The 14,824-nt window shown below is 44.4% G+C and overlaps 1 protein-coding gene across 2 annotated transcripts in view; it reads left to right on the top strand.

The window, feature by feature from the left end:
- LOC8033005 overlaps positions 1-14,824 on the top strand; it is a 71,300-nt gene that overhangs the window by 13,645 nt on the left and 42,831 nt on the right. For both annotated transcript variants that reach the window (XM_029994934.4, XM_029994933.4), the window contains exons 2-4: positions 1,253-2,612; positions 13,364-13,509; positions 13,856-13,990. In XM_029994934.4, the coding sequence (XP_029850794.2) occupies positions 1,313-2,612; positions 13,364-13,509; positions 13,856-13,990 (1,581 nt within the window). In that variant the 5' untranslated portion in view covers positions 1,253-1,312. The remainder of the gene's footprint in view (positions 1-1,252; positions 2,613-13,363; positions 13,510-13,855; positions 13,991-14,824) is intronic.

The following is a 14,824-nucleotide window of genomic DNA, read 5'->3' as shown; positions in this document are numbered from 1 at the left end:
GGCCAGTCACACTCTAGGGTACTTTAGAAGGAATTTGTTTTTGGCACCTAGTGATGTCCTATTGCTAGCTTATACATCCTTTATTCGTTCACAGATAGAATATGCTAGCATTAATACAAAAAATTAAGTCTGTTCAGAATTTGTTTGTTTTATTTTTAGAGATTATTCGTTCATGTCTAGTGTAACAGCATTAAAGTCCAGAGCTGGCCTCGATCACTTATGCAATAGGTGCAAAGTGTCACGACTAACTTTTATCCACCGAATGTATTATTATAATCCATATCTGAAAAGTTAACTTTTACTTCCTGTGCATCGAATCTTTCCTCAGCATGACCAGCAGCACAAAATCAGGTTGCCCTTATGTCTCACAAAACAGTTTTCCGAATTTCCCTTAAATAGCCTCTGAAAAGAAGAAAAAAAGATTTTTTTTTTAAAAGTCTGGTTGGGACACGTGTGTCAAAAAACTAAATTTACACACAGAAAAATATTTTTTACAGCAATATTGACGGTGCGAGACTTATTTTAGATTTTGCGTGTAAAACTCCATGACGTTACGGAATGGTCACACTCTTTCCACCTCAATGAGATGGCCAAGCCAATCGACCTCTCCTCCATGCACCCGAAATACCGAGAGAGAAAACAAGTTGAAAGGAGGTGACTACCGACTAAATCGTGTCGTGCCGTCAATATTGTTCTAAACTTTTTTTTTTTTTTTTTCCGCAAAATTAATTTTTTGACACGCGTGTCCCAAGCAATGAACGTAATGAGCTACCTGAAAATGTTAAGCATACAAGATCGTACACTGTTTATGAGTGCATGTGTGGAATTATTTAAGTCCTTTTGGATTTCATATTCTCTTTTGATGTGTGGTCGTTGTGCATGTTTTTGTTTAAATTTCTGTGATCTTTCACATCCTGTTTTCTATGTCGAGTGTTTTTGACTTTTGCTACAATCTTTCCTTGCATTCTATTCCGCCCCTCACGTAATGCTTTCAGGTGCCTTGAGGGTAAAATAAATGAATGAATGAATGTTTGCTTGGTACAATTGCATACCCCCCCCCCCCCTCTCCTTTTCCTGGCATTTTCCGGCGGAGGGCTTTGCCCCTCCCGGGAAATTTCCGAGGGGGCTCTGGCCCCCGAGCCTCCCCTGTAGTCAGCGCCTGTGGCAAAGTCTGAGTGGAGACTGAACTAGTTCTGTCTTGTCTGTGCAAGACACCCTTAACTCATTGCTTCATTTGATTTTTCTTTACCAGAACACATGATGGCCGAAGAGAGTTGGTCTTCCACCACTGCTGAAAAGTCACGGCTACAACATGGCTGACGTCCGCCGTTCTGAAGTGCTGGCGGCATCACGCTCGCGTACGGGGTGGCTTGACGAACCTCCCCCTACGTCTTCCTCACCCACATCGCCTGCAAAACCTTTCATCTCAAGCCTCCGCTCCACATTTGAATCACGTCCTAACCAACTCCAAGATGGGGCCGAGCGGCGACGCTTATCTCCTGGTGGGGTCAAGGTTGGCTCCAAAGTCAGCTCCATTGCCAACATGTTCCAAGCCCGGGACGAAAACAAGGCAGCGTCAACCGAATCACTGGCACGCACGTCGCCCCTGGAGCAGAACCCCGTGGAAGCGGCGAGGCCATCAGGCCCTCCCACGCTAACTCGCAGTGACAGCCATGTTGCCCGTTTCTACAATGCCCGCGCTATGTTTGAGCGATTGCAGGAAGCATCTAAGAAGCCTCAGATGGTGGCAACTCCAGGGCGCAGAGGCAGTGTTGCAAGTTCTCCTGCTAGTTCACCCTCTTCATCAGCCCCTGCTTCATCATTTCCACGATGGAGCGAGGAAGCACCTTCCGAGGAGCCTGCAAAGACATTGGTCAATGGAGACTCGCATGGCACCAAGTGCAGCGTTGCAAGTGCGGCAGAGCAGAAGATAATTGGCTCAGAATCTGCTGTTGCCAATGGGGTGGGAAAGCAAGACGTTGCAAAGGCTGCCATAGCTCCGGTTTTAGAGAAGAAAGTTCCTGACGAGGAACCCCTACCTCCAGTTAAAGTTCCTCAACATAAGAAGCCCTCAGCGCCACCACGAGTTGAGTCTTTAAGACGTTCGTCGGAGGACTGCTCTGCGCTTGTAGATCCTCGGCAGCCAGAGGAATTGAAGCAAGTTCGACTTCTGCCACCTGCCGTGGAGGACTCTGGGAAGGAGCAAGCCCCAGAATTAGTAGAAGATCTAAAGTTAACACTGTCATCTGCTCTTAGTAGTTCTAGCTGCTCATTGGACTCCGGTGCTGGGGAGTCGCGGGCCGTAGAATGCATCAATGAGCACTTTGAAATGCCGTCTCTAGGAGCATGTGTGCCAACAGGTTCAAACAAGCATGTCCACACTCATCACAACATGACCGAAGGATTGTCAGTTGAGGAGACTAACGTTAAGCAGCACATGGATGTGGACGAAGCAACTGTGGGTAGCCTAGAGTGGAGAGAAACAGCCAATGATGATTCTGAATGTGCCAAACACCCACCCTGCGCCACTTTTGGTCGGCTCAACAGTAGCAAGCCTCCCCTTCCGTCAAAGCCACCGGTGCTTCACCAGGTATCTTCAAGACATGACTCCGGTGAGCATTACTTTTTTGTGTTTAGTTGTCTCATAAAAAATTTCCACAGAAATAAATTTCGGGGGGAATGTCTAGCTACAATATAATAACAAGGCCATGGAGGCTTTTCTTAGGCATATGATGCTCAAGTGATGAATGGAAGCAACCTGTATGCTTAGAACAGTTCTTTAACCACTTCAGAGGTTCAGCAACCATGGCTGACTGGAAAAAACAGCCAATGCCTTGATTGGTCGTGGATACACTACACAATTGTTTTTGCAAGAAACAGTTTAAAAATGTTTGAACACTACTTTGCTAATGTTAAGGAAAGGGCTGTTCCTTATTTCAGTGGTTCCCAAGGGAGCTGCTCAGTTGGGGGGGCTCTGAACTGGGATGTGGTGCCGGCTCCGCAACTTCTATCTTCTAGTGCAATCCTTTGTTACGAAGATTTTTTTATTTTTTGCCTCAGAATTTTAGACATTTGCATTTGGTTTAGTGCCTGCAGAGGTGCACTAGGCAAATTGCCACTCTAGGCAGACTCACCTGCAGTATTTGATACTCCACTTTTCTCATTTTATCATTCATTGTTTTCAAAAGAGAGGACCAAAGAACATCAAACATTTCAAAGTAGGGTCTTGAAAAGAAATGCCACACTGTTCGGAAATTCCAAATAATAATAATGAAGTGAAATGCTGCATGCGCCCTTCTTCCCTTCCTGTTTTCAACTGAGATGATGCAAATATGTTGCCCTTCAAGTTTGGCTAACCTAGTCTGCTTATTGTACTATTTAGAAGTTTGCCTCTGGCTGTTATACATTAGTCTGCAGTTTCTGCTGATAAGTAGAAAAAATATGCAAATTTAATTTTTTTTTCATTTGACAGAATATTGGTTAAATATTCTGGCAAATATGAATATCCTGTCAAATGAAACTCAAACCTTACCAAAAATATTTGTTTTGTTTGTCAAGCGAAAATATAGTTTGAATGTTTCTGGGTAGGACACATATGCCACAAAATAAACTCTCCCCGAATGAGAAAAAGTTTTTAGTGCAATATTTACATATATTTCGTGCTTCTATTTTGGGTCGACGTGCTGTGAAGCATGTTTCAGAAGGGCTCCTATCTCAAAATGTGTCTCGGAACATAAATAATGTGCTAAAAAAGTTTTTCTGGGGAAAAGTTCATTTTGTGACTTGCATGCCCTATCAAGTCGCTTAACCAAAAGCATTTTTTTGGGGAGTTCAATGTCCCTTTGAGAGAGGCTGATTCATAAACAAGTGCCTGCTCGAGGATTGTGAAAGAGTTCATTGAAATTGTTTTGATTTCCAGAAGTGTTGAGTTGAGCCTTCCCAGGATGTTGGGAATGGTACAATTCCTTTTCAATGCTAAACAATGACTGGGGGAAACTATGTTGGTTAGACTGTGAGGTGAGACACAGAGGGCATAAAACATGAGAGAAAAAAAAAACCCTCAAAACTGCCATAGTCTGCGACTGGAAACAGTGCACAAATCACAAAGACGACAAAGTTGTAGGTGGGGCAAGCGCTGGTCCCGTCACTTGTCCCATCTACACCTTCGTCGTCTTTGTTATTTGTTTGCTGTTTCCAGTTGTACCATGAACCAACTCACCTGCATCTTCACTTTGATCCATGGCCTTCATTAGAGCACTGTATGAACTTGAATTGCTAGGCCTGGCCCATCCGCCCAAGCCCGACAAGCCTTCTAAACATGAGCTCACCCCAGACCTAACGCAATTTTTTAACCTAATCCAGGCTCGGCCCGATTGCTTTTATTTATGACTCCAACTTCGTCTTCCACCATACAATTCATACCCAAAGGAATACAGCCCGTTTGTCCACTTGCGTGACAAGCTTTGTCCCCTTCACTGTATTGAAAAACCTCCTCCATCTTCTCAGTTTGTCAAATACCCATTTTTCATGGGGATATTTATAGCACCAGAGTCATAGGCTGATATCCATGGATCATTTCACAATTCATACTTGGATAAATAATCAAAAATGGAAAATGTTCACTGAACATTTTATGGAGACAAGGCCACAAAGTGCTTATCTGCAGAAAAAGAAAAGTTTGAAGAGCAACTACTGACAGCCTTGCAGGGTCACTAGACTCAAGTCTCTGAAAATACAAGGAAACAAAAAAGTAAACTGAATATCCAGAAACCAAAAAGGGGCAGTTTACAATTATAACATTCCTGTGTGCCCCAAGAAGGGTGCACCAAGTCTGAATTTTTTTTACCTTTCACAAAGTGGGGATGTTGTCCCTCTCGATAGGATTGCCCCAGTTTTTCCTCCTGGTGTCCCACTTTTTGACAAACTTTTTGTTGAAACCCAAAGGTGAAATAGGTCAAAATTTTGTTCGGAACAACCTCTTACAAAGTGGGAGTCTCTGCCAGTCATGGGCATGTTACTGCTAAAAAATAACATTATTACAGTTTTACTTAGAGAGTAAAAGGTAGTTAGTTGCAGTTGTGATGATAATGCAGTTAAATACAAAGATGCAAGCAAGCTGGACAAGAATGGCGAAAATAATCCCTGGAGATGGGATTATTAAAGGACAAACACAAATCTCCAAACACAGCTAGGTGACTGGTGCCCGACCGGAAATTCGCCTGGTTCTGGTATCGAACCAGTGACCAGGAGTAGTGTTCAAACATTTTTAAACTCCTGGTTCTAGTTTTTTTTCAAAACGTAACATCATTACTTTTTTGTTACTTTACAAAATGGACTAAAAAACATTGAAAAGGTGCTCTGGTAACATGTATTCAAACTATTGTAAATTTTTGATAACAGATTTTGTTATTCACGGTAGTAAATGTTTTCTGAGGAAGTTAGGTTTTCCCGATTGTCGAGATTCTCATGTTTGGTTCTCGCTGTTCCGCTGTTTACCTAAAATTATCTGCCTGAGTCCTTTCAGTAATATTACAGTAAAGGCACTGCGTGACTCAATTCAAACGAAGCATTTCTAGCCTGTCTAGCCTTTCTTTAGAAAAATGACAATCTTTTTGAAAACTAGTTGATGTTTGTCTATGATACTGCATTTATAAAAATTGCAAACTAGCACACGAAGCGTGTTGCAATTGGCAACGGTAGCTTCTGCATTGTGGAAAGGCATGTTGAAGGAGATTTGCCTTTAGCCAGTTTGCTGTACAGTGTTTACAATGGGTTCTTAGCTTTTGGTGGAATTGATGTAGGAGACATGTGTGAGGAGATGTGTGCTTTGGTGGAACGAATGTGCGAGATGTTGCAGGTGTTGAAAAAGGACAACAGAGACATGCATGTTTTTTTTTTTTTGTTTTTTTTTTTTGCTGAAACGCTTTTTGAGGAAGGGGGCGCCCGTGACTACGCCTGTGGTGGAAGGAGCGAGTGTGTGTACGTGAGCTTACTGTAGAGCGCCTCTACAGAACAGCTCACATACATACTTTGGGCGGCGGCAATGGGGAGGCGAGGGAGCATGTTTGTTCAGCGCGACCACTTGGGTATTTCGCAACAGCGGCTGCCGGAGGGGTTGGGGGAGGAAGGGAGGGTGTTCTCCCCGCCATGGCATGTGGGTTTTTCGGGAGAGCAACGGCCTGCAGGGTTGCTGTCCCAGTTGAACAAGGGAGAGGAGTGCCTCTGCTTTGGGGTGGGGTTTTGCAATCATACGTAAGCATTTTTTTTGCCGGGAAGTGCCACTAACAGCTACTGCTGTAAACGCATCAATCAAGTTAGCGCTAATTATGCACCTTTGGCTAATATGCTTGGATATATCTGAACATGTTGGGTACAATCAGTCCATCCTAACTTAGGTTTCTTCAGTGAGACAAGACAGGACGGGAGCAATAAAAATCTTTGCAAACATGGGTCAACAAGTAATGCCAGTCATAAATTGCATTCAGCTCCAATCCACTTGTTGGTCACATCTGTTTTTGCTGTGTGTGCACAATCTTTCTCGAAACTCAAGAGCTTCGCTTAAAGGGTAATTGCAAAGAAAAAAAAAGTTTTTTTTTTAAAAAGCCTATATGGGACAAGCATGTCACAAAACAAATCTTCTGCGAAAAAACAAATTTTTTCTAGCAATATTTACGCCACAGTATGTAATTTAGTCGGAGTCACAACTTCTCCACGTTTGAAACTCCCGCTCTTTCAACGTGCGCAGAGTGGCTGTTTTACGTCACTCCGTGATGTATACACTCCGTGCGACGCGACTGGCGCGCCGCCGCGCGGCCGGTACCGAAGGTAGGCAGCGAGAACCCCAGAGAAAACGAAACCGAAACCACGCCGCGTATGTTGGTACGCATTGAAGTCGGAGTGGTGCGGTTGCGCTGGGTTCACAGCATGAAGTGCTGCCTGTGCTGCGTCATTAAGTGCTTCAATAATTATGCGTCATATCTCGTGGAAACAAAGTTTCACAGTTTTTCACCTCGCCGATGTTTTGTGGGACAGCGACAACGATGGAGCCATGCCGTACGACGTGAGAAATTTGGTCTCCCGATCATGTCTGCCACTGTGTCGGCACGGCTGACATATTCTACACTGCCGCTTTGCGCTCTGCGTTTGTTTTCGTACCAGTAACGCCTACATGTGTCAGCGCCGATGGGACAAACCCACACTCGCAGGTATGCAGTGCCAATTTCGTTGGAGGAATGCCCTCCAAAGAAGTTTCGTCCCCATCGTACGTGTCGATGATATTTCCGGACAAGTATGGCACGCAATCTGTACTTCATAAAGAAAGATTAGAAAGGTAAAAAAAGTGGCAAATATAAATCTAAAGAAAACAACAATGAAACTCGGAATCACTGGAGAATCGACGTTTGAGTATGGAAGTTTATGTGGTGTGCTTTCTTTCTTGACCAGCCTCCTTTTGGATGTGGAAACGCTGACACCCAGAGTTCTGTAGACAACATTTTGTTTCTCGGCTATAGAGCCACCTATCGCGAAGTGGTTCAAACTGGAAGTACCGTCCACTGGTCCCTTCCTACCTGTAAAGTGTGCACCTCCCACGATGAGTGGTATTATCTGACAGCCTTTGACGGTCAAAGCCAGTTCTCAGTTAGTTACGCGGCCCAAAATAAATTTCGAACTGGTTTCGCTATGCCAACTCTTTTTGTTATAATAAGTGTTGTGCCAAGTGACGGTAATGTCAAAGTACCTGTGCGCCGAAAATCAGCACCTCGCACAACAGGTTATTACAAAACAGCTGACCGCAAAAGCCCTTTGCGGCCAAACCGTGTGTTGGCCGAAAACTTTGTTTTCTCGGCTTTGGAACCACCTTTCGTAAAGTTGTTTCAATCGGAAGTACAGTCCACTAGTCCCTTCCTACCTCTAAAGTCTCCACCTCCACCGACCAGTGCTATTCTCTTGACAGCCTTTTCATGGTCAAAACCGGTTCCCATTGAGTTACGCCGCCCAAACCAAATTTTCACCTGGTTTCCCTATTCCACCCTTTTTTTGTATAATAAGTGCTGTGTCATGTTACTGTCAAGTCCAAGCACCTGTGTGCCCAAATCTGCACTTTACACAGCCCGCTATAACACAACATTTTGGGTCGAACATTGGATATCCCGTACAGCTTTATTTCTTTATTCATTAGAAACCTAACTTTCACACCTGCTGTCTTAGTGAAACTTGGCACTCTTCGTGCACAAACTTAGTGAACATCTCACTCGCCTCCAAATATCATCGTTCCAGCAGTCCTAGCTTTACAGCGACGAGCGAAATAAATTTCCCACCCAGAGCAATAGACTACTTCCATAAAGCCCTGCATGCAACACGGCGCGCGTTGCACTCTGGGAACTAGTTGGCCAGGGAGGAGGGTGGCACGGTTTCGGTTTCGATCGACACGTCGACAATAGATTATACACACAGCGTGTTTTCATGTTTTCTGGTCCCGAGCGCGTCATTTTTGGTCTCTAAACTAACCTAAATGGCCAGACCTCGAAGCTTTAGCACAAGCCTGAGACGTATAGCTTGTCTTAACAGATGCTTGTTGTATTTTTGTACTTGAGCCTTCCTGTTAGCGTTCCAATCGAGGTATGTGGACGAGCCAGTGCTGGGAGTCTCGACGCTGCGAAGCTCGGGGATCTTGCTTGTGCGCGAATGAACAAGCTGTGGCAACCAATAAGTATGCATACATCGAGCTCGCGCCTTTACATTAGTGTTGTTTATCAGGAAGTTTTTTTTTTTTTTTTTCGTGCGCCCATAGACGAAATATTACTTTTTGCAATTACTGGTTTTCTTTATATGCCTGAGTATGCGAGGTAAAACTCGGAGGCGCCATTGAAAAGCTCAATTTTAACACACTTCTTATCTCTTATCTGTAGTGACCCGCAGCACTGTACAAAGTGGTCCCCACCCGCTTCCATTCCACTTATATTCAACATCGCGTATGCGCATAAAGTTATCCTGCAATCATAAAGGCAAATTCGCACATACAGACCGTTTTAAGAAAGCAAAAGTCGAGCACTTGTGTGAAGAATGTCGCACCGTTCACCGGAAGTGCGCCGGACGGGCATGAACCCCTATGCAGTGCGCCAAACGAAAGAATTCAAAGCGCATTTGACGGTTGCTAATGGCCATAATATTTGTTATGTGTTTGCTTTCTTCCTGCCTGAGTATGCCGAGATAATTTCAGACACACCGTTCAGGCACAGATCTTGGGCGTCAGTAAAAGCTCGTCCAAAGAGGCTTAGCGAGGAGTAGGGGACGTTTGTTAGGGCCTCTATCATAGCTAGCCGATCTCAGCGTTTGCGAAAAGTTAATCTTCTATCAGCATAAAATTTGAGTGTGAGTTATGTGATGACACGAGGAAGACATCATAGTAACTTTTGTTCAGTAGTGAGGTCGAATTTATTGCGTTTCCTTAAAAGTTCATGCGTAAACGCTGGGCTCAACTTTGATACCCTGTAAGGATGCGGCTTGCTTTTCGCCCAATGAAGTAAGAAGCGGACGTTTGGCAAAAAAAAATACGTGTAACGCTCCAGATGAACAAATTTCAGTTCTAGTTGACTGGTACTAGACGGGATTATTGAAATTGAGCTCGGACATGCACTCGTGGGGTGAGGTGACTAAGAAACGACTTACTACGTTTGCATACGCACGCACAATATCCGGTGTTTCGGGGACCAAGGAAAGTGCCCCGGTCTTCGTTTTGTATCGCTCGAGAATGAGTGTATTGTACGTTCGTGAAAAGTCAGATTAATCGAAAACGCAAGCAGCGCGTTCGGTCGTGGCGTGATAGCATGAGATGAAGCTGCTCAGTCGAAACCGAAACTGAGTGGCCAACTAGTTCCCAGAGTGCACTGCGTGGTATTTCGCCGCGTTGGGGCGCGTCGGTTTTGGAAGAAGTCCATTAAGGTGGCGGCCGTCTTGTTTTTCAGAAAATTGCTCCAACTCCTTTTTCGGCCGCAACTAGGGAAATTACCCCTAATAACGACTCAAACTCAATATATAAGAAGTGGAGAACAGCTAGATTCCCTTCTTAGGTCTACCCCAGCACTCATGCAACGTCACCCTCAACTTATCGGCTCAAAAAGCAAAAGTTTCGTCCGCGCGCGCTTCCGCCTCCACAGTTTGGCATGCGAAAAGGCGCCGCAGGCTGCTGAACGCGCCTCACAGTCGAACGCCAGCTCCTCCGCTAGCGGCGCTGCGCGCGTTTTTCAAAGCGCCCCCTATAGTTCCCGCACGGAGTGTATAGCAGACATGACGTATAATACCAACCTTGTGGCGCGCGATTTAAAACATACAAAATAGCCGCAAACTGAAATCAGTATCGCGCAATAAATATTGCTGTAAACATATTTGCGTTTGGCAGAAAAATTATTTTGTGACATGCTTGTCCCAATTAGGCTGTTTAAAAATACACTTTTTTCTTTGCAGTTACCCTTTAAAAACTCGGAGCAATATGATGTCAAAATTGCTCCCTCAAACATGCTTGGCACTTTATAGTAGCGGTGTAAACGAGGCACGGATCGAGGAACAAATGGCCACTGTGTGTAAAATTCCAGTTGGCTGTTGTGATCAATTGGCTCGGTGAAGACCTTCCAGCAAAGGGCAATCTGTTTTTATTTTCAACAAAAAAAGAATGACACAGGGAAACAAGAAATAGAAGAGGTTTTGAGCAATTGCCCTTTATCGAGTGAAGAGACTTGGGACTCGGAGAGATGCTTAATAGCGGGTGGTTGACAAAGAGAGGAGACACTGGCTGGGGGGTAATTAAGTCGTAAAAAAAAAAAAAAAAAAAAAGGAAGAAAAATGCTAGATAAGTACTAGGAAAATTGGGAACCCCGCGTGAATGCATCTATGGTAAGTTACAGGTCAAGAAGGTAGCGGCAAATGCCCCTCAAAGGGAATCACATATACCTCGCCACCTCCGCATCCAATAGCGTCCCATCGTTTCCGTGACGTCGCGGCCAACGCGTGAGGAGGGTCTTGCCTTCCTGTACATATTTGCTTTATCTTTCGACTTTGACTTAACATTGTGGAAGCCACGACTGGGAGATTAGAGTTTTCCCCCTGCGATAGATACAAATACGACTTTCGGAAATTAGGTTCCCCCTCCGATGGATACAAAGGCTGCTTTCAGGAGCTCGGATCCCCCTTTGATGAATACAAAGGTCGCTTTTTTAAAAAGTGGGATCGGAGACAGGTTGGCCTCACTCTGTAGCTAATATCTATCCATTGAAGCGGAACAAGGAGCGTTTCCAGCAAACTCTTCTTTCGACTGTGGAGGGATTTGAAACGGGCGCATCACGCTTGTGGGAGGAGCTTCTCCTACCTTCTTGACTTGTAACCGACTATAGCAGTTGAACGGTCCAAATAAAAGGAGTGGGATGCAAAGAGGGAAAAGACGAAGTTTGGAGGCCTAAGTAGGTACCTCAAGCCTAAAGGTATTTGGGGTGACAAACACCAAAAGCTGTCCTCCTCAAAAGGCGCCCTCAATCAGATGAAGAAAAGGGCCCTTTCCACACCGTGTTCCCTTTCCGCGGACAGTTAGGTGATGTACAATACACTGACATGGACATGGTGGTCTCCAACCCCCCAGTTGACTAGAGCAGCTTGGCCTAACGTTACTCCAAATTTTAAAATTATTTTTTTATTTTATAAAATTATCCACTGTCTCGTTGTATCTAGCCCTTTTTCTCCAGAAGGTTAATGCAGCTGTCTTTTGCGGTGCCTTTCCTGTATCCTGTCTTAAATCACGAGTGGCAAGACGAGTGGGTGGTTGTATTTGCAATATTTTTGCTGAGACCCAGTTGCGAGATGTTGGGAATGAAGGGAATATTACCTATGGGTAAGGAAATCAAACTATAGAGGGCGTTCTGTCCAGCTTGTTCTCCCCAGAGCTTGAAATTTACCCAACACAAGGCCTGTAGACTCGATTCTTTGTGCCATCTTCAATAAAACGCAAGGCACGGTGTAGTGTAAGAAGTGTTGACAACAAGATGGAGTGATGTTGGCGGGATGCGAGCTTGGCCCACTTTGGCCTTTGTGCTGAGCAGGTGGTGGACAGATGCATGGTGCATGCTGCATTGTTCACGCAGGCCGGAGTGGCTACAGAAAAGCCCCTCCTCCTGCGACAGAAGAATACGAGCCCCAGCCGAATGCTGATGCAGCGTTCGGCTATGGCAGCCGAGTGCTGCGTCATTGTTGTTGTCCTCACGGGTGTAGTTCTAAAGTTAGCTGCTCGGGCGCAGTGGCTGGATCTTCTTCCCAATAATAGCATTTCTTTCTACACTACTTTTTTTTTAAGTAACACTGTTGCAGTTACAAGTTACTGTCACTAAAGATGTTGCATTACAGTTACAAGTTACTGAAAAAAGTAACTAGTTACCAGTAACACATTACTGGTAACTAGGGCTGGGTACTTAATCAATTAATGCTTTAATTATGATTAACTTTTTTTAAAACCGTTGACCAATTAAATTTTGACTAACAAATAAAAATGATCCGCTTTCATCACGCAGACGTGGACAAGTATACCCATATGAAGGGAAACATTAGGTCAAATTTTGACCGAAATTAAACTTTAGAGGCGAGATTTGTAACTCCAAACAAGTAAAGAATGCTATACGTGTCCCAGCCACTTCAACGCCGTGCGAATGTCCGTTTAGCGCAGCCGAGACTGTTGTGAACAATTAAGGGAGTTCCTTATTGCCAGAGAATATCAATAAACCTCTTTGCTTCTGCAGCTGCAGTAATAATAGTATCTGAGTGTGGGTGTCTTTTTACTGTTCTCAAATACACTTAAAATTGGATTTAAAATCCTAAATTATACATTGCGCCCTTTATCACATATTCAGCAAGGGCAACCCATGTAATTTTGACTTTTTTTTAACAATTATGCATGGGGATGAACGAACTTGATCAATCGATTAAAGGGTGCCGATTAATCGGGTTAAAATTTTTAATCGACGCCCAGCCCTACTTGTAACCAGTTACTTCCCAAGCCTGGTCTCGGCGACATACTTGTTCAAGTCCGGCCTGATCCAGAGAAAAAAAATTTCAGTAGGAGCCCAGCCCATGCTGGGGTAAGATGTGACCTACTTGGTTCGAGCCCTGCCCCGGAAATAGTGTGTAGCGGGCCGTCCGGGCTTGAGTTTTTGGATAGACCCAAGCCCATGCAGTGATTTAGTCTACTTCGACCTGCTGTGAAACTCGTAACGTTACCAAGGCTACTTTTGTAGCCTTGGTAAATTAGGAATCGTTGGTATGCAGCAATTTTATTTGTTCTCTTTGTGACTGTAATCTGATAGCTTTTGATGTTCTTGCACTACAGGTTCTGTGGGGGACACTGAAGACGTGCCCCATTGGCCACAGCAGGAATATGTGGGTCACAATGGCATCAGTGAACCATCTTCTAACAGTGTCCTTCTGTACACATTGGCAGCTGCTTCTGGAAGGTCCCCTATGCTTTTGCAACAGGTATTGTATGGTTTGCATTTCACCTTCACTTCAGCTTGTGCTGACTGTCAGGAGTACATTTTTATAAAAATCTTGCCTACTAATATATCCTGTGAAACACTGAGCAAGTGTTTGCCATGCTGGGACAATAATTGTACATAGGGGTGGATGCTAACTAAAGGCAACAAAAAAAAAATCAAGAGCAAGGTTTCGCATGCACCTCAGCTCCTGTTTTGTGCATTAGCCTGCAGATTAATTTAGTAATTTTTGCAATATTTATATACTCTTTTACCGCAGTTTTTTTGCCACATTTATGCCTCATTATTTTATTGAAAGGTGTTATGATTGACTTTGTTTGTTTATTCAGGACAATGTCTGCCATGACAAATATGGTGAAAACAGCAGCTTGAAGCATGCTGCTGGGGAAACGCTAGCTGAACTTGAGAATCGCGAGCATGAGCTGTTCAACGTGGAAGCAGTCATAAATTCCCACTCATACAAGGTGCGAACTGTGCTTTCATTTTTATGTTCTATGAAGTGCTTGTTGACAATGCCATCTCTGGACAAATTTCAAAGATTGAGGCTGTCAAAAGTTGTATGAATGTTTAGGCAGCAGCAAATCAGTCTGCTTTAAAATTGTGCCTTTTGTCTCTGTTGTTTAAGGGTAGTTTGGCTAGTGCCTAATGACTGTTAACCTGGTGGTCTTAAAGGGGAACTCTGCCAATCTTTTTGTAGTCTTCGATTTGGCTGGAAATTGGCAGACCACATCAATAGCCCTTTCTCAACTGATAGCCAAAATAATTTATAAAAATAAAAATTTTTCATGAAGTTATTTAATTTTCAAGTTCCGCCGGACGCGAGGATTCCAGGAGGCGACTCTTTACTGGCAACAATGAAAAATCCCTACTTCTCCGTCTACGTCAGTGACGGGCAGGCGGACGAGCGACCTGGGTAGCCGCGCGGCGGCTTTCCAGGCGCTAGTGATTGAGATATTTTTTCCATAGATTCAGGGTTGAAAGAGTCTGCAGTGGGTAGCAATCTGTGCTCCTCGGTAGATTGTAGGAACTGTGCCGGGCAAAGCTTCTTTTTTACCCTTGGTTTTGTGGGAGAAACAAATGCGCTCCCTGGCAGTAGTGGAGGCTAGCTGTGTCAAGGTGTTTTCGAGCGAGCGGCGTGACGAGAGAACTAGTGTCACATGGAACATACTCAATTATGCTGGGAATACTTTATAGCAGCGTGCTGCAAGTTGGAGTATCCTTCTGCAACTGGAACAGCTTCAAGAGCGGCAAGCGCAGACTCAAGCCGACTGTAGCCACTACAAGATCCGCCCGCAGAG

This window comes from Ixodes scapularis, unplaced genomic scaffold (assembly GCF_016920785.2).
Source record: "Ixodes scapularis isolate PalLabHiFi unplaced genomic scaffold, ASM1692078v2 PGA_scaffold9__187_contigs__length_104089568, whole genome shotgun sequence".
NCBI lineage: Eukaryota > Metazoa > Arthropoda > Arachnida > Ixodida > Ixodidae > Ixodes > Ixodes scapularis.
This window is presented reverse-complemented; position numbering and strand designations above follow the sequence as displayed.